The 22979-nt window shown below is 55.2% G+C and overlaps 5 protein-coding genes across 5 annotated transcripts; 4 read left to right on the top strand and 1 right to left on the bottom strand.

Annotated features, from left to right (window-relative positions):
• Window positions 1-310: 310 nt before the first annotated feature.
• On the top strand, window positions 311-1359 carry PHYSODRAFT_554333 (oxidoreductase; the record flags this gene model as incomplete). Its single annotated transcript, XM_009516997.1, has 1 exon — window positions 311-1359. One exon carries the CDS (start codon window positions 311-313, stop codon window positions 1352-1354), a length of 1044 nt encoding a protein of 347 aa, XP_009515292.1. The 3' UTR covers window positions 1355-1359.
• Window positions 1360-1426: 67 nt separating this feature from the next.
• PHYSODRAFT_321722 (hypothetical protein) lies at window positions 1427-3193 on the bottom strand (the record flags this gene model as incomplete). The annotated part of the gene is made up of 5 exons (XM_009516996.1): window positions 1427-1543; window positions 1618-1795; window positions 1861-2057; window positions 2151-2981; window positions 3044-3193. 5 exons carry the CDS (start codon window positions 3191-3193, stop codon window positions 1427-1429), a joined length of 1473 nt encoding a protein of 490 aa, XP_009515291.1.
• A 331-nt stretch (window positions 3194-3524) lies between these two features.
• PHYSODRAFT_475224 (hypothetical protein) lies at window positions 3525-7663 on the top strand (the record flags this gene model as incomplete). Its single annotated transcript, XM_009516995.1, has 4 exons — window positions 3525-3659; window positions 3765-3932; window positions 4007-6378; window positions 6418-7663. 4 exons carry the CDS (start codon window positions 3525-3527, stop codon window positions 7661-7663), a joined length of 3921 nt encoding a protein of 1306 aa, XP_009515290.1.
• A 743-nt stretch (window positions 7664-8406) lies between these two features.
• Window positions 8407-18165, top strand: PHYSODRAFT_475131 (beta glucosidase; the record flags this gene model as incomplete). The annotated part of the gene is made up of 2 exons (XM_009516994.1): window positions 8407-10268; window positions 17985-18165. Coding segments are annotated over 2 exons (2043 nt in total), but the record flags the coding sequence as incomplete, so codon positions are not given.
• Window positions 18166-18349: 184 nt separating this feature from the next.
• PHYSODRAFT_321717 (hypothetical protein) lies at window positions 18350-22907 on the top strand (the record flags this gene model as incomplete). The annotated part of the gene is made up of 5 exons (XM_009516993.1): window positions 18350-18439; window positions 18505-18669; window positions 18743-18946; window positions 19012-19199; window positions 20480-22907. 5 exons carry the CDS (start codon window positions 18350-18352, stop codon window positions 22905-22907), a joined length of 3075 nt encoding a protein of 1024 aa, XP_009515288.1.
• Window positions 22908-22979: the final 72 nt, after the last annotated feature.

Here is a 22979-nt window from a genome sequence, read left to right as displayed (position 1 = left end):
TTGGAAGTTTATGTGGAACTGCGAAAAGCTGGTGATGATGAAGATGACCACCACTCAAGTCCTGCATTGCGCTGATCTCCCCAACATTACATGTATTACGAACCGTCTCACATGAGCTCCTTTGCCGATGTCTTGCCTCTCGTATGGCACCGACAGCAATCAAATCCCGTGCATCGATCAGCTGACGTACGTGTACCCTTATGAGTCTGGAGCAGGCGCAACGAGCTCACTTCCGAATTTGCTGTACCCCGCACCAAGCAGCATCCCCCCCACCCCCTCATCTGACGGTATCAACACTTTAATCGCCACCATGACCAACCCCAAGATCCGCGTGGGCTTCGTGGGCTTCGGCACGGGCTCGAGCGTCTTCCACGCGCCGCTGCTGCTGAGCTCCGGCCAGTTCGAGCTCACGCACGTGCTGGAGCGCTCCACCAACAAGAGCGCGGTGCTGAGCCCGGCGCCGACGGTCGTGCGCTCCATGGACGAGCTGCTGGCCACGGACGTGCAGCTCGTGGTCATCTCGACGCCCACGACCGTGCACTTCGAGCAGGCCAAGCAGGTCATGGAGGCCAAGCGCCACGTGGTGGTGGACAAGCCGCTGTGCGTCACGGCGCAGCAGGCCGAGGACCTGTGCGCCATCGCCAAGGCCAACGGCGTGCTCTTCTCCGTGTTCCACAACCGCCGCTTCGACAGCGACTTCCTCACGGTGCGCGCGCTCATCGAGGACGGCACGCTCGGAGACGTGCACAGGTTCGAGGCGCACTACGACCGCTACCGCCCCAACATGAAGGGCTACTGGAAGGAGAAGGCCGGCCTCTGCGGCGGCGTGCTCTACGACCTGGGCGCGCACGTCACGGACCAGGCGCTGCAGCTCTTCGGCCAGCCCGACTCGGTCGACGCCGACGTGCAGATCCAGCGCGAAGGGGCCGAGAACGACGACTTCTTCCGACTCGAGTTCAAGTACAAGCAGTTCCCCGAGCGCGAGGTGATCCTGAGCGCCAGCATGCTGGTCAAGAACCCCGGCCCCAAGTACACAGTCGTGGGCACCAAGGGCACGCTCGAGAAGTTCGGCGAGGACGGACAGGAGGACGCGCTGCGTGCTGGCAAGCGCCCGGGCGACGACGGATGGGGCCAGGAGCCCGAGAGCTCCTTCGGCAAGTTCACGGACGCCGTGACGGGCGAAACCCGCGTCATCCCCAGCAAGCTCGGCTCGTACCAGGTGTACTACAAGAACATCGCGGCAGCTATTCGCGGCGAGGAGGAGCTGCTCGTGCACCCAGAAGAGGTGATCGAGCAGATCCGCATCATCGAAAACGCCAAGAAGACCGAGCGTGTGAACCGCATTACCGTCTAAGCTTTAATCTACCAGAAGGATCGTTCTCTCAATCCAGTTGATCCATGTTATGCTCTGTGTAGCGTACGAATTTTACTTGGTAGGTAGGGCAGCTTTACTTTGCTGCGTTGGGGATAATTTGCTGGTTTCGTCGATTTCGTCGACTTGTGACTGGTAGCTCTCGGAGAAGCGCTTGTCAGCGAGCTCGATCTGTGTGGCAAACGAATACATAGGTGAGAGCGCAGCAGACGAAACAACAGAAATTTGGGGGCTTGGTTGTATACCTCGTCGAATGTGCATTGCAAAAGCTCTCGCAGCCGCAGATTTTCCGCTTGTAAAGCGGCGTTTGCTCTCAAAGCTTCTTCTAGCGCTCGAGACGCATCGCATGGGCAATTGCCGCAGTCGTTTCCAACCTGGTTCTCCTCGCCCAAGTCCTCGGAATCTGTGTAGTTCGTTCTTGGTCTGAAAGGCACATTTCATGTTAGCTCGGAGCTAGTTGTTTAGGCAATTGTCAGGCAAACACGTACGATAGAGACGCCACTGATTCTTCGCGGCTTCGGGGTTCGCTTTCAGAGTGAGGAAATGTGCTCCGCATTGCTGTAGTTTCTGGGGTATCACAGCGCTCTTTGACGTTCATGAGCTCTTCAAGTGGTAGCAGCTTTATGACGTTGTCTCCACCATCGCACACTACCAACTGACTCGCAATGTAGCCGTCCTCTGTGGGCTGACATGGGATACAAACCATCCCAAGGGGGTTGGTGCATTGATATAGCGATCGTAGCGCACGTGGAACGCCTCCCACTTCAACTGTGCGCACCCACGTGTACGACAGACCATTCCCATAACTGCGGCCAACTTGGCGAATACAGGCATTGCCTCGGTCTGCCACAAAGAAGGTGTTGCTGTCCTCACCCCAGCACAAGCTCAGGGGCTGGTCGAACAGAGCGACTTCGCAGTTCCCGTCAGCGTGGCCTGGTCTGGTTTGCCCACATACCGTTTTCACTCTCCAGGGAGAAGTCCCATCGGGAGGTGGAAGAAGTCCTCGAATGCAATTGTTCATAGTGTCTGCCACCAAGAGCTCTCCACTAGGCCCCGCAAGGACGGTGGAAGGACTTCGGAAGAGAGACCGCTCTCCATCTCGGTAACCAGCAGTTCGTTGGTCCTTTATCCCTGCACCTTGAACGCCAACCCTCTTCGTCTCAAAGCTTGCGTACGCCCCAGCGATCGTCTTGACGACCAATTTGCCATTGGCACCACGTCGAATCTGGCGGATGCAGTGATTCCCTGTGTCAGCCACGATAATTGAGCCGTCTGCATACTCGCAGACACCCGAGGGCGAGTTGAAGTTCGCCTCAAGAGCAAGACCATCCCGCCACCCCTTCTTGCCACTGCCAGCGAACGCAAACATCTCGACATCGTCCGTGACTGCATCGACGTCTGCAAGCGCGCTTCTGCTGGGCAGCGCAGCGAACTTGATCTTGTGGTGACCCGTGTCACACACGAAGAGATGTCGCCCGTCCGCTGAAGCTGCGATCCCTTTCGGAGCGAGCAGCCCCGAGCTCTCCACACTCTTCACGTGGCACCTTCGCCGCACTAAACCACAACCACCACCCGTAGCTGCTGGAATAACAAAGCGAACCGCATTATTCTACCCGAGCACAGCGTTAGAATGCGCAGCACCCAACGATTCCTAGTCGTTCACGGACGTACATGCGCATCCGTGAACGCTAGCACCCCATCTCGGAGTGCGCAGACTCCAAACGGGCGATTAAGCTCCGCATCACGAGCAGCTCCGTCCAAGTGGCCTCTGCGTCCCGAGCCAATCCGTCTCACTGCGCTCTCACCACCACATCTCGCCATTGACGTGCGTGTTTGAAGTGCCGACAGATAGATCACCAACGGACGCGCTAATTCGTTACAGCGCCGCTCGTCCGTTCCAGGGGCTCCCAGTCGCAAAACTTCCAGCCAAGCAGCAAGTCAGTCAGTCAAAGACCCCGCAGCGATGGACCGATCGTTCGCGCGTTCTGGTGCGCGGCTGCGCTCCTCGCGCGTTGCCGACAACCAGCGCCCACTGGAAGACGCGTCTGCGCTGTCCGCCTCGAAGAGCTCCTCGGCGTCGCCTGAAGACCGCGGACGTGAGATTCTGCGCCGACTGCTGCAGCAGATCATTGAGTTCCTGGCGCGCAAGGAGATGATGAGCACGCGCGTCGCCGCGTCCAAGGAGTGGAGGAGGAGCCGCAGTCGAAGGCGATCCGAGAGCAGCAACAACCTGTTCGAGGTGGTCATCCAAGTCTGTGAGCAGCGAATGCGCCGGCTCAAGCGACCGGTACGAGGGTGCAGATGCATTGCGACCTTACAAGATCCAATTGACCTTACGGTGCTGTGCTTTGCGTGTATGCAGAGCTCGGGGGACTATGCTGGACGCGATCAGGAGGAGCAGTCGCCACGGACGTTGGTGGCTGAAGCTATAGTGCAGGAGTTGCTGGTGAGTCTGATGGAGCTGAGGATGAAGGAGAAGGAGATGCTCGTGATGGACGAGGTGGAGAATGTCGAGATCATGCGCCAACTGCACGTGCATCTGCAGAAGGACGAGGAGATGGTACGTTGACTGGCTACTGTTAGAGTGCTGGTGTCTGAATGTTGTTGCGGCTGACGGGTTGAAATTGCTCGCAGGTTCGCAACAAGGTGTGCGTCGGAGCAGGCGACGAGCAGCAGTTGGAAGAACTGCAGTTGATGCTGAGGACAGATTTCTTGGAGGAGGTGGCTGGCGCGGCGAGTCCTCAGAAGCAGCAGCAAGCTGACTCGGCGGCGAGCAATGAGGCCTCTCTGCAGTTCGCCTGGGAGACGATAGACGACCAGAAGAAGGAGATTATCCGACTGCGAGCCGAGAACGAGGAGCTAAAGCGTCTGGACAGCAGCTCGGACGCGGCGTCGGCTCTTCGAGCGTCGTTCTTTGACGATGAGCCCACCAAGGTGATCAATCTGCTGCGATCGCAGCTATCCTCCCACCACGACAAGAACTTGGATATCCTTCACGACCACATCCAACGACTGGAGAAGGTTCTGCAAGCTGCAACAGCTTCTTCGAGGAGGTCGCGACGGGCTTGGGATGGCTCCAAGTCGACCTTCGACTCCAGTCGGAGCAGTGAGAGAGAAGACTGGGCACCATCATCGCTTCTTTCTCGCAGTACTATCGGGACGGACTTTTCACGGACGCAGATTCCGAGGAAGAAGTGCGACGAGTGCCGCAAGAACTCGGCGTCTCTTCTAGCGCTGCGGTCGGAGGTGAAGCAGCTTCGAGCACATGCGTCAGCGGACGGAGAATCCCTACTACAAGCTGAAAAGGACCGCGGACTCCTCCAACGAGAGAACTCAGCTCTGTCCACGGCGCTATTGTCAGCCAAGCAGAAGCAGGAGGAGCTGCGCCAGACGATTCTAGACCTGACGGAGGAGAAGCATCAACTGCAGAATTTGGGCGACTCGGAGCAGCGCACGTCGGAACGCAGTATTCGAGTTCTGAAGGAGCAGCTTGACGCCTTGGAGGAGCAAAAGGCGCATCAAAAGCAAAAGTTCGACGACCTCGTCGGTAAATACGACGCTGAAGTCGTCGAGAAACGTGCGCTGTCAAAGCAGCTCGCTGAGTTGCAGGATACGCACGGTAAGCTCTCCCAGTCTACCACTGAGCTGCAAGAGCTGATCAATAGGCTGGATGATGATGCACGGAGATGCGAGAAAGTAGTGGAGGAAAGGGAGTTGACGCTGAGAGACCTGCAAGCTCAGCTGAACTCGATGGAGAGCAATGAACAATCACAAGCTGCCGCGTTACAGGAGAAGGAAAAGCTCGTTGCTGAGCTCCGAGCCCAACTCTCAAGCCTGAAAGTTAGTATGGACAGCCTCAAAGTGGAGAAAAAGAGAGCTGCAGGCGAGAACGAGCGTCTGCTGCAGACGCTGGATGAGTGCAAACGCAAGAACCAACGCCTCGAGAAGGGCCTTGAGGAGCTGAAGCAGGGGAAGGAGCTCCTTGCAAGTTTGCAGCAAGTGGAGAGAGGAGCGTCCGCTCTGCAGCTGAATGAGCTGAAGCAGACACGAGAGCAACTTGAGTCGTTGAAGCTTGAGCTCAAGTCGACACAAAGCGAATGCACTCGAGTGGAGGAAGAGCTGTCAGAGGCATCTAAAGCCAGTGATTGCGTTCGCAATCAACACAAAGCGGACATGGGTCGGATGCAAGACGAATTGGATGCTATGAAGCAAAAGTGCTTGGCTCTTGAAAAGCAGGTTAAGGCCTTGCAAGTGGATCAGAGTGCACTCGAGACAGCGAAGCGAGAAAACTGCGAGCGGATTAACGACCTTTCTCAGGAGCTGGCAGAGTCAAAGACAGCAATGCTCATGTGGATGAACAAATACAACGCAGTCTGCGAAGACAAACAGAAGCTGGAGAATGATGTGCAAGCGATGGCGGAAGAGCAGTACAGTCTACAGCGAATGATTGAGGAACTTCAAGCCGAGCGTGAAGCAGCTACTCTGGCACAACAATCTAAGGCCGAATGCGAAATGGAGCTCAGAAAGGAAATAGGTTCTCTAACCGAGCAGCACCGAGCGATGGAGCGCGAGCGCCGTGTCTTGGATCAAGAGAAGAAAGCGCTTGCCCAACTGGTACAGACGCTGCAAGCGCGACCGGAGCTGCAGCAGCGAGCGTTCCGTGAAATGCTACTGACGTGCCAGCGAGGAACAGAGCGCACATTCTGCCAGCTTTCTGAAAGAGTGACAGCTACGTTCCAGAAGTTAAACGTAGTCGAGGATCGATACCGGACTCTAAAGTCGCACATGGCAAGGCACAAGCCGATTGACAACGTGAAACAAGACGAAGACTCGTCATCGGATGAAAGTGAATGTCCAGTCGCCCCCAAGCCACCTTCGGCCCAAATTGTCGTCCAGGAAGATGACTTCTTAAGCAGTAGCAGTTCTCACTTCGGTCTCTCGACATCGCAGCCAGCGTGGCTCGAAGCCATCGCACCTTTGGACGCGGATAGCTGCTGCAAGACGGCGTCATCACAGCGACAATGTGACGAAGAGACAGCGATGAGGATCGCGGCACTGGGAAAACAATTAAACCACTGGAAGTGGAAATACTTCATCGGGTGCTTGGTTGCACACTCCAGCAAAAACGAGAATGGTGCTCTCATTTCCCAGTTGAACGAGTTGGCAACAGTCAACGACCAACTGAAGAAAGCTGTCCAGACTTCCATGTGGCACAGACTGAAGGCGAAGGTGGAGAACCGTCAGCTGCTCAAGCTGAACCGTCTTGGAGTTGTGTTAGCTCAACGGCTATCGAGGGGTCTCCAGCAGAGCAAGCAGACTCAGTGCTTTGCTAGCTGGAAGTATCAAGCTCAAGTACAGAGCTACGAGGCCAAGCTACGAGCTAGCACGAATGATCCTCTCCGGCCGTCGTTCTCGCCCACAACGACAATGGCTTTGGCTAATTGCATCCAACTCGTTCGCAGATTCTGTGAGCCGGCCCGGAAAACTGACAAGGAGCGTACGAAGCCCCCTCGCGCGTACGGAGCAGATGAACTGGCGGGTTACTTAGTCGAGATCAACACCAAAGTTGCGAGCTGGAAAGTTGCTGTGGATCGCAAAATCGCGGAGTACGCCGAGCGAAATAACCAGCTCAAGTCTGTGCAGAGGAGGTGTGCCGAGTTGAAAGACCTCGTGGGGCTGAACCAGCGCCTGATCGAAGAAATGGAGCGCCGGTCTGCAGGCCAACAGAATGTCGTGGAAGCAGCATGGGACTTCGCAACGGCGTACAAGGCCCTGTCACCGTCTGCGAGGGCCCAAGTATTCCAGTCGCGAGACTTCCTCTCAGCCTCCAGGGGTATTGTGGAGGGCCTCAACTCACTGGGTCTACCTCGCTCAGTGAATAAACTGAGCCAGACGGTTGGAATTACTCGTCACGCTTCGGGTGGCAAGACGGAGTCGTCCAAGAAAGTGAACTTCTTGTCGACAAGTGCAGCTCCGGGTATGACCAGCACAAGCAGCTCATCGCTCTCAATGACAGCCTCGGAAAAGTCTCGAAAGAGACTGAACGACTCCAACATCGAGTTGCTGGAAGACGCTGTGGGGTCATTGAAAGGCGCAATGCAGAAGCAGCGCAACCTTCAGCTCCAGTTAAAGGAGAAGGAGCGATCGCTCAGCGCCACCACGAAAGAGCTGAGCAAGAGAAACATGCAGTTCCTGCTACTCAGGTCGTTTCTGCAGTGGAAGTGTGCGAGTGTGAATCGCGCTCGTCGCAAAGCTAGGCAACAGCAAGCACCTGCACGTGGGCACGCCTGATGCAAGCACGTAGGTAGGTACAGTATGCGTCAAGTGCATGTACAGATAGGGAAATGCATCGACACGAAGAAAACTTAATCCGACGGAGAATTGACGCGATTACTACATGTACTGCCCCAGCCACGTGGGCGCACGACTTTTGCCGTGATACCTGCGCACGGTCGAGGATAGCGTGGTTGAATCTGGCCAAGAATTCAAGTCGTGGACACTTTTCTAATCGTAGGCGAGAGCAGCTTACAGGAAAGCCCAGGGGTGGCGACCGCGTCGTTTGCCATCCTGTCAGTGTCTGATCAGGAAATCCCTGATCAAAGCCGAGAGCTCCGCCATCTGTGTTGAATTTCAGTGTTTGGACGCGCATAGCTAGGAGATCTTGCTCATCAAAGATTAATTAATTTTGGTTTTTGCATACTTATCGGCGAAATCAGCGCGAACACATTTCTTGTCGTAACCCTATTATCAGAACTGCATACAGTGCGTTGGCGTTTGCACTGTAGTGATGTGGACTCTATCGATGGCCATCCTGGACATCAACTAATTCCTGGCACTTCCTGCTGTCCGTACTGGCGCAATCGTGGCGCGAGTGTTCTAGTCGCGGTCTGTGCATAGCGCTGTGAAGTTGAAGCAAGCTGTAGCTGGAAGGACGCAATGCTGCGTGGTCTAGCCCCCCCCCCCCTCCTCGAATGTAGGGAGGCTCCCTTGGAGCCGCTGCTTGGCTGCTTGGTTAGCTGGTCCCAGAGCTCACTTCCGAACTCGCCACCAAGAGAGCAAGCAAACACAAACGACCAACCAAGTTATCGATGCTCAAGAAGTGGCTCCTCGCAGTGTGCTGCGCTGCCGTGGGGTTCACAGCGGCGACCTCCGACGACCTGGACACACGCGCCAGCTCCATCGTCGACAACTTCACCCCCGAACAAATCGTCGGTCAGCTCGCGCAGGTCGCCATTTTCTCCGTACTGAACGAAGACTACTCGCTGAACGAAGAGTTGGTGCGGTACTACGCCAAGCTCCATGTCGGGTCCTTCTTGACAACGCCGTTCACGAATGGCCCCAACGCGATTACTGGTGCCGTCGGTTGGGACGTTGCCCAGTGGCGTGACATTATTACGCGCATCCAAGAAATCGTGCTGGAAGAGAACGACGGTATTCCGATGATCTACGGCATCGACTCGGTCCACGGCGCTGGCTTCATCCTGAACACGACTCTTTTCGGCGCTCAAATCAACGGGGCAGCGTCGTTCAACCCCGACCTGGTCTACGAAATGGGTCGAGTAACCGGCCAAGACACGCAGGCTGCTGGAATCCCGTGGGTCTTTGGACCCATCCTCGAGATTGCGAGCAACCCGCTCTGGCCACGGACCTACGAGACGTTCGGCGAGGACCCGCACCTCGTGTCTGTCATGGCTGACGCTGTCATTCGCGGTCTCCAGAGCAACAACCAGACGGCTGCCTGCATGAAGCACTTTGTCGGGTATTCCAAGACACCAACTGGACATGACAAGGACGCCGTGCAGATCAGCGACTTCGACTTGCTCAACTACTTCGTTCCGCCATTCAAGGCTGCTATCGACGCCGGCGTCATGACAACGATGGAGAACTACATCTCCATCAACGGCGTCCCCACTATTGGCAACCACAAGATCCTTCAGCAACTCCTTCGTGAAGACCTCGCCTTCGAGGGGCTGGCGGTGACCGATTTCGGCGAGATGGGATCGCTCAACTCGTTCCACCGCATCGCACGCACCGTCGACGAAGCTGTCCGTATGTCGTACGTGCACACGGGCATCGACATGAGCATGGGAGTCGCCGACGTCTACTTGAACAGTACCAAGCTCCTGCTGGGAGAAAGCCCCGAGTACTTCGATCGCCTCAAGGTATCCGCAAAGCGCATCATCAAGACCAAGCTGAAGCTGGGTCTCTTCGACACCCCCGTCCCTGGAGCTGATGACATCGCGAAGGTTCGCAACGAGGTGGACGTTGAAAAGTCTTTGGAGATGGCCCGCGAGTCCATTGTTCTACTCCAAAACAACGACAGCACGCTGCCTATCTCGAGCTCGGCTTCCGTGTTCCTTACTGGCCATTCTGCAAACAACATTGGCAACCAGTGCGGTGGCTGGAGCGTCAGCTGGCCTGGTTACACAGGCAACGACCTCTTTCCTAACGGCATCTCCGTCAAGGAGGGCATGGAGGCCATCGCTGGAGACAAGGTCACCTACTTCAATGGCCTGGATTCGGACGGAAACTACTCGGAAGCCAACATGACCACCGCCAAGCAGTACGCCAGCCAGGCCGAGTACACCATCGCTGTCATTGGTGAGCACCCGTACGCTGAGAAGACCGGCGACTTGGACGACCTCGCTCTTCCTGCTGGCCAGATCGAGTACGTTAACGAGCTCGCGTCGACCGGAACCAAGGTCATTGTTGTCCTCTTCGAGGGTCGTCCGCGACTTCTTGGAGACCTGCCGGAGAACGTGCACGCCGTTGTCAATGGTCTTCTCGCTTGCGAACAGGGCGGCAAGGCGATGGCGGAGATCATCTACGGCCAAGTCAACCCCAGCGGACGCATGCCGATCACCTACCCGAAGGATGCCGGCAACATTCTGATCCCGTACAACCACCGCGTCTCGACGCAGTGCGCCGACTCGGAGTATTGCGAGATGCAATGGGACTTCGGCACCGGCCTCAGCTACACCGACTTCACCTACTCCGACCTGACGCTCAGCAAGACGAACGTCACGTCCAGCTCCGACTCCATCGACGTGTCGGTGGTCGTGACGAACTCTGGCAGCATGGCCGGCAAGGAGACGGTGATGCTGTTCCTGACGCAGCCGTACCGCTCCATCTCGGTGCCGGAGGTGAAGCAGCTCAAGAAGTTCTCCAAGATCAGCCTGGAGGCCGGTGCGTCGCAGACGGTGAACTTCACGCTGACGGCGGACGACTGGAGCGTGTACAAGCCCCAGATCGGCGAGGGTTTCAAGCAGGTGGCGGAGGACACGGACTACGTGATCGCGATCAAGCCGGAGACGGACTGCGACGTGTACAACGAGACTGCTGCGGCGAACCCGTTGTGCGCAACGTTCACGCTGCAGACTGGGGAGTATCCCTATGGTGTATTCCTTGGATAAGTACTGTAGTCAGAAGTGAATGCTATCGTTGATGCATGATCTAAACAAGCTCTAAACAAGCAAAAGTTTATGTGAAGTTTTCCGCCCAGTGACTTTTGGTTGGACTCTATAGTCAAACCAGTAAGGGTTATTAATAATACGGGGTTTGGTTCGTATTTTGGGACGAAAATAATATAAGTACTTAAGAGCATCTCCAGCGGTTATTTTAAGACGTAACAGGGTCTTTGAGACCACAATTTTATAGTTGAGATCCGCGCAGCCGACTTACTTCCAGCGGTGAGTTCTAAAGCGAGTCTTATAAGTCCATTCCCGCATGTGAAAATTGCATTCAGTTTTGGTGCAATATTTTAAATACGGCGACTCTTCAGTTTTGTATAGGTGACATTAAGATTGGGGTCTTATTTTAAGACTCGAAAGCCAATCTATAGGACCCGGTGAAGTTAAAACCTGCAATAGGACCTTCTGGTGGGAGCCTTAAGTCTCGGCCAAGTCTTAACTGCGTTACTTTTAGGATAAAACCGTGTTTGGGACCAACCGCTGGAGATGCTCTAAGTAGCAAGTGCCAAAGTACAGGCGTCCCCGGGCTAGTCCCGGCTGTATATTTTAATGTACCTTGCACAGGAAGTACAACAAGCTCTCAAGATTTGCGCGCTACTTCTGCAAACATATTGATTTAGATGAGTGTACAGCGATACCTACTGCGACAAGTGGCACGTTGCGGGAATACCTCCACCGGATTCTTGAGCTAAGCTTGTAGTAAGTCAGTACATACTCATTTATGTTCAGACCGCGTGAATCTTGTTGATTCGCAAACATCATAAGTACCACTGTGGCGAATAGGCCGGGGACGCCTGTAACGCCGTATGAGTTCTACGTCGATGACGGTAATGAGCGTGATGGCGTGGTTGAATTCCACGAGAGATCAAGTGCAGCGCGGAGGTGGACATCATCATCAGCTCGCGGATTATTCACATCGACCACAATCCACTTTCCCACGGTGGGGAGTCCCCAAAACGGTGGGGTAGAACTCATACGGCGTTACTTTTTCGTATAATGGACAATGTTCATGCACCTCCACGTACAGTATTGCGCTGGAGAGAGGAGACTTGTAGCCAAAATAAATTCAGAGGTTATACATGTAGGAGTTCCTAGCCTTATGGGCGCCTTACACTGAAAAAGACGCTGGGCTCCAGATCGACGACCGATTGTGTGTGCCGGTACCGGCACATTGAACTTCAGCTTATGAATGGGATATAGCATGTTCATTATCAAGGCAGCTTCAAGATGTGCCAGGCACGGGAACGTGAATCAACCGAGGTGTCATTTTCACTCCACCACGGAATTGTGCATCAAAAATATGTTCTAGTAACGTACGGCATGTAGTACATGTACTAGAGCGTAGCAAAAGTGTAGCCCTGACAATTTGTTTGATACATTCACGTGGTGATGATCGTGGAGATGAATCTTGCTTTGACTCTACTGTTGCCACGCCTATTTCGCGCAACAATCTGAATTCATGTTTTTGCGTTCATGACCCGAAGCAGCAGAATCGTGTGGATCTCTACAGTCGGAGTTGCACTTTGTGCCGGGGGCTTCCTCGAAGTTGCACTTTGACATGGACACGGACCTTCCGGAAGTGTTTTCTGGGACGGGAAGGTCCTTCCGAAGGAGGCATGTCAAGTCGAGTGTGAGCAGGGCGCTGCTGCAAGAGCTCACTTCTGAATTCACCTTCAAGCGCTACTTCACCCAAGCTTTCGAAGATGCTGAAAACGTGGCTCGGAGCGCTCTGTTGCGCCGCGCTGGGCCTCACCGCTGCTCGCTCTATCGACGAGTACGACGACCAGGCGAGAGCGATCGTCGACAACCTCTCCACGGAACAGGTGCTCGGCCAGCTTGCTCAGGTCGCCATCAGCTCGATGCTGAATGAAGACTACTCGCTGAACGAGACGCTCGTGCGCGACTACGCCAAGCTCAAGATTGGCTCGTACCTGACCACGCCCTTCACCAATGGCCCCAACGATGTGACTGGTGAGGTTGGCTGGGATGTTGGGACATCATCACAAGAATCCAAGAAATCTCCATGGAGGAGAACGACGGCATCCCGATGGTCTACGGTATCGACACCGTGCACGGCGCAGGCTTCATTCTCAACTCGACCATGTTCGGAGCCCAACTCAACGGAGCTGCATCGTTCAACCCCGACCTCGTCTACGAGATGGGACGGATTGGAGCCCAAGACACCCGCGCTGCCGGCATTCCCTGGGTGTTTGGCCCCATCCTTGAGATTGCAAGCAACCCGCTGTGGCCACGCACCTACGAGACTTTCGGCGAGGACCCGCACTTTGTATCGGTGATGGCCGACGCCGTGGTGCGCGGACTTCAGAGCGACAACCAGACGGCGGCCTGCATGAAGCACTTTGTCGCGTACTCCAAGACCCCCACTGGCCACGACCAGGACGGAGTGACCATCTCGGATTTCGACCTGTTGAACTACTTCGTTCGGCCGTTCAAGGCCGCCATTGATGCCGGCGCGCTGACGACGATGGAGAACTACATCTCCATCAACGGTGTGCCAGTCACCGGCAACCACAAGATCCTGGAGGTTCTTCTGCGCGATGACCTCGCATACGACGGAATGGCTGTGAGCGATTTCGGAGAGATCGGCTCGATGAACAACTTCCACCGTGTCGCCCGCGACGCCAACGAGGCTGTTCGATTCTCGTACACTAACACGGGCATCGATATGAGCATGGGCTACGACTCCACGTACCTGAACGGTACGAAGCTCCTCATCGAGGAGAGCCCCGAGTACTTGAACCGCCTCAAAGACTCTGCTCGTCGCATTATCAAGCTGAAGCTCCAGCTCGATCTGTACGACAACCCGGTACCTGGTGCTGACGACGCCGCTCTGGTCCGCAACGACGACAATGTCCAGAAGTCGCTCGACATGGCTCGTGAGTCGATTGTGCTGCTTCAGAACAACGACAGCACGCTGCCTATCTCGAGCTCGGCTTCCGTGTTCCTTACTGGCCATTCTGCAAACAACATTGGCAACCAGTGCGGTGGCTGGAGCGTCAGCTGGCCTGGTTACACAGGCAACGACCTCTTTCCTAACGGCATCTCCGTCAAGGAGGGCATGGAGGCCATCGCTGGAGACAAGGTCACCTACTTCAATGGCCTGGATTCGGACGGAAACTACTCGGAAGCCAACATGACCACCGCCAAGCAGTACGCCAGCCAGGCCGAGTACACCATCGCTGTCATTGGTGAGCACCCGTACGCTGAGAAGACCGGCGACTTGGACGACCTCGCTCTTCCTGCTGGCCAGATCGAGTACGTTAACGAGCTCGCGTCCACCGGTACCAAGGTCATTGTTGTCCTCTTCGAGGGTCGTCCGCGACTTCTTGGAGACCTGCCGGAGAACGTGCACGCCGTTGTCAATGGTCTTCTCGCTTGCGAACAGGGCGGCAAGGCGATGGCGGAGATCATCTACGGCCAAGTCAACCCCAGCGGACGCATGCCGATCACCTACCCGAAGGATGCCGGCAACATTCTGATCCCGTACAACCACCGCGTCTCGACGCAGTGCGCCGACTCGGAGTATTGCGAGATGCAATGGGACTTCGGCACCGGCCTCAGCTACACCGACTTCACCTACTCCGACCTGACGCTCAGCAAGACGAACGTCACGTCCAGCTCCGACTCCATCGACGTGTCGGTGGTCGTGACGAACTCTGGCAGCATGGCCGGCAAGGAGACGGTGATGCTGTTCCTGACGCAGCCGTACCGCTCCATCTCGGTGCCGGAGGTGAAGCAGCTCAAGAAGTTCTCCAAGATCAGCCTGGAGGCCGGTGCGTCGCAGACGGTGAACTTCACGCTGACGGCGGACGACTGGAGCGTGTACAAGCCCCAGATCGGCGAGGGTTTCAAGCAGGTGGCGGAGGACACGGACTACGTGATCGCGATCAAGCCGGAGACGGACTGCGACGTGTACAACGAGACTGCTGCGGCGAACCCGTTGTGCGCTACGTTCACGCTGCAGACCGGTGAGTACCCCTATGGCTCGCTTCTGGAGTAAGCACCCTGTTTAGAAAGGCCTTAAATGTATTGAGGTTGCGTAAGAAAAATTATTTCAATGTTAGATGAAAGCAAATGCCACGGTGTTTTCAAGTAGGTTACTCAAGAAGCCATATAGGTTGTGTACTCACCAGTCGTTAGTGTTGACGCTTATACGTCAACGGGCTCACTGCCGGCGTCGTCTTAGTGTAGTATGTGCAGGCGTTACCGTGATGGTTGTGCTGGTTTCTTTGAATTTAATGGGAAAGAATGATAGTACTCTCAATAAACTACCGTCAGTAGTTTAGTAGTTCCCTTTGTAGAAGTGGAAATGGAAGCGCTCTTGTTGATGTATGTAGCTTGATGCACAAGCAAGCAGGGGTCATCCATGACCTCATGGTGCTGCTGAATCAAGTGTCGCTGATGGTTGAAGTAAAAAGCACAAACAACAAAGTTTATGTTTTTACTTCAAGTAGCAAAAACATCCCATAAATCGACGAAATGACCATAAATAGTGCATTTGTGGACCTGTTGATGCTTGAAGCACCAGACAAACTTCAGAAAGTGTTAGCAAGAATGCTTTAGCCATGAGATCTGGTAGCACCGGGCATGTTCGACCTGCAAACTACTGCCACAGACCTCACAGTCTTTAGAGATCTGTGCGTTGTTTTGGCAAGTCAAGCCAGAGGAGTCAACGCACTCAGACTGTATGGTACATTGTGTCTGAATCAGACACTCCTCGTTGAGGGCCAAAACTGAACTTCAGTTTTTGCAGACTAAAATCTATCAACTCGTTGGTTGAAGTTGACTAAAACAGCCGGTCCCACTTGCACTTGACATGCACCGCTGTTTTAGTTGAGACCTCTAGCCTGGAGCCCTCCGTGACCACTGGCCAGTGTTATCGCTCGTAGCCGTAAGGCTCACTCACTTTCCAATCTTCCTCCGACCGAGCAAAGCTCCCGAGTATCCGATACTAGTGAGAACACTCCACTCAAGATGTTCAAGACGTGGCTTCCAGCACTCTGCTGTGCTGCCCTGGGGCTCGCAGCAGGAGCCACCGCAGACGACTTCGATGCCCGAGCGGAGGCCATCGTGGCCAACTTCACGACGGAGCAAGTGCTCGGTCAACTGGCCCAGATCGCCATCCCGGCGCTTCTGAACGACGACGCGACTCTCAACGAGACCCTGGCTCGCGACTACGCCAAGCTCAAAATCGGATCCTACCTCACGATGGCTTTCCAGAACTCCCCCAATGCAATCACGGGCGCCTACGGCTGGACTGTTCCAGAGTGGAGAAAGATCGTGACCCGTGTCCAGAAGATCGCCATGGAGGAGAACGACGGTATCCCCATGGTCTACGGCCTCGACTCCGTCCACGGAGCCAACTACGTGCTGAACGCGACGATGTTTGGCGCCCAGATCAATGGCGGCGCCTCGTTCAACCCCGACCTGGTGTACGAGCAAGGACGCATTAGTGCTCAGGACACGCGCGCGGCCGGTATTCCCTGGGTGTTTGGCCCCATTTTGGAGGTCTCTCAGAACCCGCTGTGGGCGCGAACCTTCGAGACGTTCGGCGAGGACCCGTACCTTGTCACGGTCATGGCCGACGCCATCACTAGGGGACTGCAAAGCGAGAACCAGACGGCAGCGTGCATGAAGCACTTTGTCGCGTACTCCAAGAACCCCACGGGCCATGACCAGGATGGGGTGACCATATCCGACTACGACTTGCTCAACTACTTCTTGCCGCCGTTCAAGGCTGCGATGGACGCTGGGGCCATGTCCACGATGGAGAACTACATCTCCATCAACGGTGTTCCGACCATCGCCAACCACAAGATCCTCCAAGTCTTGCTGCGTGAAGACATGGGCTACGACGGTCTGGCTGTGAGCGACTTCGGCGAGATTGGCTCGATGAACAGCTTCCACCGCGTCGCCCGTGACGCCAACGAAGCTGTTCGGTTCTCCTACACACGAACGGGAATTGACATGGCTATGGGCTATGACACGACGTACCTCAACGGAACCACGCTCCTCATCGACGAAAACCCCGAGTACCTTGACCGCATGAAAGAGTCCGCCAAGCGTATCATCAAGATGAAGCTCAAGCTCGGGCTTTTCGACAAGCCCGTGCCTGGCGCCAACGATGTCGTGAAGGTTCGCAACGACAACGATGTCGCCACTGCGTTGGAACTCGCCCGCGAATCGATCGTGCTGCTGCAGAACAATGACAGCACTCTTCCGATCTCGAGCTCTTCGTCAGTGTTCCTCACCGGCTTCAACGCCCACGACATCGGTAACCAGTGCGGTGGGTTCTCCATCTCGTGGCCCGGTTACTCGGGCAACGAGTACTTTCCGAATGGCATCTCGGTCAAGGAGGGCCTCGAAGCGATTGGTGGAGACAAGGTGACTTACTTCAATGGCCTCGACGTGAGCGGGAACTACTCGGAGGCCAACATGACCACTGCCAAGCAACTCGCCACCCAGGCTGACTACACCGTCGTTGCCATCGGTGAGGCGTCTTACTCCGAGAAGGCTGGTGATATCGATGACCTCGCTCTCCCCGCTGGACAAATTAAATACGTTAACGAGCTCGCGTCGACCGGAACCAAGGTCATTGTTGTCCTCTTCGAGGGTCGTCCGCGACTTCTTGGAGACCTGCCGGAGAACGTGCACGCCGTTGTCAATGGTCTGCTCGCTTGCGAACAGGGCGGCAAGGCGATGGCGGAGATCATCTACGGCCAAGTCAACCCCAGCGGACGCATGCCGATCACCTACCCGAAGGATGCCGGCAACATTCTGATCCCGTACAACCACCGCGTCTCGACGCAGTGCGCCGACTCGGAGTATTGCGAGATGCAATGGGACTTCGGCACCGGCCTCAGCTACACCGACTTCACCTACTCCGACCTGACGCTCAGCAAGACGAACGTCACGTCCAGCTCCGACTCCATCGACGTGTCGGTGGTCGTGACGAACTCTGGCAGCATGGCCGGCAAGGAGACGGTGATGCTGTTCCTGACGCAGCCGTACCGCTCCATCTCGGTGCCGGAGGTGAAGCAGCTCAAGAAGTTCTCCAAGATCAGCCTGGAGGCCGGTGCGTCGCAGACGGTGAACTTCACGCTGACGGCGGACGACTGGAGCGTGTACAAGCCCCAGATCGGCGAGGGTTTCAAGCAGGTGGCGGAGGACACGGACTACGTGATCGCGATCAAGCCGGAGACGGACTGCGACGTGTACAACGAGACTGCTGCGGCGAACCCGTTGTGCGCTACGTTCACGCTGCAGACCGGTGACTATCCGTACGGCTTTCTGCTGTCTTAGGTAGGAATATAAGCCATGGTGGCGTTTTCAATGTAAAACTCGCAGTTTCATTTAGTGAATCGTTTGAAGAACATACAATCGGGATCTATATATTTTTGACGATGAATGGATGATGTTCGAAATAGTAAGACGGAAATAGCGGTAGACTGGATGCAGTGTGCTCCACTCCTGCTGGTCTGTCGAAATGAGTCTGCGGAAGCTGAAGTGGCGAGGCATCGGCCGCCTAGAATTACTTGCATGGATCAATGACTTCTTAGAGACCGATTACACCAAGGTAAGCCAAGCAACCGACACAATATTGACACCAAGATTTGATTAACAACTTCGTTGCTTGTACAGATTGAGCATCTCGCAGACGGGATCGCTTACTGCCAAATTTTCGATGCCTTGTACCCGGGCAAAGTCAACCTGCAGAAGTTGAACTTTCATGCTAGAACCGAAATGGAGTTCGAGCGAAATTTGAGGGTGCTTCGACGCACATTCCACCTGTGCGAGATCAAAAAGGTTCCAACTCTACTGTAGTTTACCAGGTTGTTATGCACCAGCCTAACTTGAGTGAGTGTTGCCTTGCAAGCAGGAAATCCCCATTCGAAAGCTTATCCAAGGTGTTTTTCAGGAGCATTTCGAGTTTCTGCACTGGGTTCATGACTACGCCCATAAGACCTGCCCGGACGCCGTTCGTTCCTACCATGGCTTTGAGCGTCGTCAAGAGGCCTTGAGGCAGTCGTTCTCCCAGGCAAAGAGCAACACAACCAACACCAACCTGATCCCGAAGTATTCGGTACGTGCTGATTCTTCTTCCTCACCTGTAAGTGCCTGAAACGAGGGGGTCTAACTTTCTCCTAGAACTCTATGAAGGCTCCATGTGAACTTTACATTGGGGCTTTTGCACCGGGTACAGAAGAATTCGAAGATGCATCAAGCTCAGCCGAACAACCAACTTCAGCCGAGGTTAGCGAGGAAGAAGATGGAGTTTTAGCTCCAGATGGGGGCGAAGAACTCGATGGAATGGATCCTGCTTTACGCGTTATTCGGTACGGTGAAGGAATTTGTGATGATTCGTGATAAACTGCCACCAGTATCTCTAACGCTGTTTTGTGCGTATTTTATTTATCCGAAGCCATTCATTCCGCAGCACATTGGGAGCGAAAGCTGCTCTAGCCAAACTTGAAGGATGCATGGACAGTATTCGGGTAGAGCCTTCCAAAGCGACCATGCCACTGCGTGGTTCCACCTCTCGACTGATAGCAAAGAAGAACGACCGGCAAGCGAAGCCAAAAGTGGTGGCTGTTGTGACCGACCCAACGGAACCCGACCCGATGATGTGTAAATGCATATCGGAGCTGGTGAGTCTATGCTAACTGCATCCCTCGAATGTTATTTATTATACCAATCGATTATATGCTGGTCGTTGTGGTAGCTCGAATACTTGGAGTTGGAGTTGTTAGGGCGTGTGAAGGATTTGGTACGAATCATAGAATCTACAAGTTGAATGACGAAAGGAAATTTGTAGTTACTCACTGGTCGAATCATCCTATACTACGCAGCAATATCTGGAAAAGAGCGTCGAAGAACTAATGGCGGTGCAGCCTTCAGCAGTAGCCAATGAAGACATACTCGCCGTCTGATAGTGGTAAGCCGTAGCAATTCTGCCGAGGAGAGGATAACCGCATCGAGATCAATGAATGCATTGCGATCTCATACCTGGGTCGGACTGCTGGAGCGCAGGGGCCTCTGTTCACTGATCTACTCGAGGATCGAGCATTGTGAATCGTCGAATCAGCGGAGGGGCCTAGACGTGAGGGGCGAAATCCGATCGCTGTGGTTGCAGCCCGTTCAGGCAAACAACGGAAACAAGCACCGGAACTGCTGAGTGCTGAGTGCTTTATGTTGAAATGACCTCCATTTTGCCCACTGTTTGTGCAGGCAACCCCCGAGCCCGACGCAATCCGTTGCAAGCTCTACAAAAAAGATACGACACAAGGATGGTCAAGTTGATGTGAGTTGCCTCCAGAATCGGACATTCACCCTGGGGATGAGTAAGGAAACAGTAAGGGAGCATGCGCATCAAACTGAAGTAAGATATGATGGACGATTGAGCAGCGCGGAGTATACATGTACATCGGCTGATTGTGGCTGGTGTACAACGCTTAGTCGTGCTTCAGAAATGTTATCAACTGGCCACGATGGCTTCGGCTTGAGCGTCAAAGTCAAAGCCCCCCCCCCCTTGCACATAGGACAGCGTCGTTGAAGTTGCCTGGTACGGTCCTCGCCTATCATGTTGGGCTGTGTGAGGCTTCTGTGCTACCAAAAGACCCCGAGAGCTCCCTGTCCAGCAGCTCACTTTTCAACTCACTCGCGACCTAGCTCCAGGCAACACGGCTGTGACTGCGATCGCAAAAGCTCGCAAGATGTTCAAGATGTGGCTGTCGGCGCTGTGCTGCACCGCCCTTGGGCTTGTAGCAGAAGCCATGGCCGACGATTTTGACGCTCAAGCTGAAGCCATCGTGGCCAGCTTCACGACGGAGCAAGTTCTCGGCCAAATGGCGCAGATCCCGATCTACAGTTTCATGAACGCCGACAACACGCTCAACGAGACGTTGTTCCGCAACTACGCCAAGCTCAAGATCGGCTCGTATAACTTGATCCCCTTCAACGATGCAACCAACGACGTCACCGGTGAATACGGCTGGACTGCACCGGAGTGGAGAAAGGTGATAACCCGCATCCAAGAGATCGCCATGGAGGAGAACGACGGCGTCCCGATGATATACGCGCTCGACTCGGTCCGCGGAGCCAACCACGTCATGAATACGACCATGTTTGGTGCTCAGATCAACGCCGGCGCCTCTTTCAACCCTGACCTCGTGTACAAGCAAGGCGTGATCACTGGTCAGGACACGCGTGCGGCAGGTATTTCCTGGATCATGGGGCCTGTTCTCGAGATCTCGCACAACCCGCTGTGGCCGAGAACCTTCGAGACGTTCGGTGAAGACCCGTACCTTGTCACGGTCATGGCTGAAACTATCACGAGGGGTTTGCAGAGCTCCAACGAGACGGCTGCGTGCCTCAAGCACTTCGTAGCGTACTCGAAAACGCCTACCGGGCACGACCAGGACGGAGTCGCCATTTCCGATTACGACTTGCTCAACTACTTCCTCCCGCCGTTCAAGCGCTCTATGGAGGCAGGGGCTCTGTCGACCATGGAGAACTACATCTCGGTCAACGGAGTCCCAACGATCGCGAACAACAGGATTCTCCAGGTCTTGTTGCGTGAAGACATCGGGTTCGACGGCGTGGCGCTCAGTGACTTTGGCGAGATTGGCATGATGAATACCTTCCACCGAGTTGCTCGGGACACCAACGAGGCTGTCCGGTTCTCCTACACGCACACCGGAATCGACATGGCCATGGGGTCCGACACCGCGTACCTCAACGGAACCACCGTTCTCGTTGAAGAGAGCCCCGAATATCTCGATCGTATGAAGGAGACTGCCAAGCGCGTGATCAAGATGAAGCTCAAGCTCGGACTGTACGACAACCCGGTACCTGGTGCCGACGACGTCGCAAAGGTGCACAGCGAAGAGGACATTGCCACAGCGTTGGAGCTCGCTCGGGAATCGATCGTGTTGCTGCAGAACAATGACAGCACGCTGCCTATTTCAACCTCGGCTTCAGTGTTCCTGACTGGCCACTCGGCCCACAACATTGGCAACCAATGTGGCGGAGTCTCTATCTGGTGGCACGGGTGCTCAGGCAATGACAACTTCCCGAACGGCATCTCCGTCAAGGAGGGCATGGAGGCCATTGCCGGAAGTGACAAGGTCACCTACTTCAATGGCCTGGATTCGGACGGAAACTACTCGGAAGCCAACATGACCACCGCCAAGCAGTACGCCAGCCAGGCCGAGTACACCATCGCTGTCATTGGTGAGCACCCGTACGCTGAGAAGACCGGCGACTTGGACGACCTCGCTCTCCCTGCTGGCCAGATCGAGTACGTCAAAGAACTCGCGTCCACCGGTACCAAGGTCATTGTTGTCCTCTTCGAGGGTCGTCCGCGACTTCTTGGAGACCTGCCGGAGAACGTGCACGCCGTTGTCAATGGTCTGCTCGCTTGCGAACAGGGCGGCAAGGCGATGGCGGAGATCATCTACGGCCAAGTCAACCCCAGCGGACGCATGCCGATCACCTACCCGAAGGATGCCGGCAACATTCTGATCCCGTACAACCACCGCGTCTCGACGCAGTGCGCCGACTCGGAGTATTGCGAGATGCAATGGGACTTCGGCACCGGCCTCAGCTACACCGACTTCACCTACTCCGACCTGACGCTCAGCAAGACGAACGTCACGTCCAGCTCCGACTCCATCGACGTGTCGGTGGTCGTGACGAACTCTGGCAGCATGGCCGGCAAGGAGACGGTGATGCTGTTCCTGACGCAGCCGTACCGCTCCATCTCGGTGCCGGAGGTGAAGCAGCTCAAGAAGTTCTCCAAGATCAGCCTGGAGGCCGGTGCGTCGCAGACGGTGAACTTCACGCTGACGGCGGACGACTGGAGCGTGTACAAGCCCCAGATCGGCGAGGGTTTCAAGCAGGTGGCGGAGGACACGGACTACGTGATCGCGATCAAGCCGGAGACGGACTGCGACGTGTACAACGAGACTGCTGCGGCGAACCCGTTGTGCGCTACGTTCACGCTGCAGACCGGTGAGTACCTCTACGGAGTATTCCTCGAGTAACTTCGTGCATATCGAGCTGTGGGTGGGCAGAGGACTTCATTTCAGTGTTTGTAGTCAACTTGCATTGACAGC

Source organism: Phytophthora sojae (genome assembly GCF_000149755.1).
Source record: "Phytophthora sojae unplaced genomic scaffold PHYSOscaffold_1, whole genome shotgun sequence".
NCBI lineage: Eukaryota > Oomycota > Peronosporomycetes > Peronosporales > Peronosporaceae > Phytophthora > Phytophthora sojae.
This window is presented reverse-complemented; position numbering and strand designations above follow the sequence as displayed.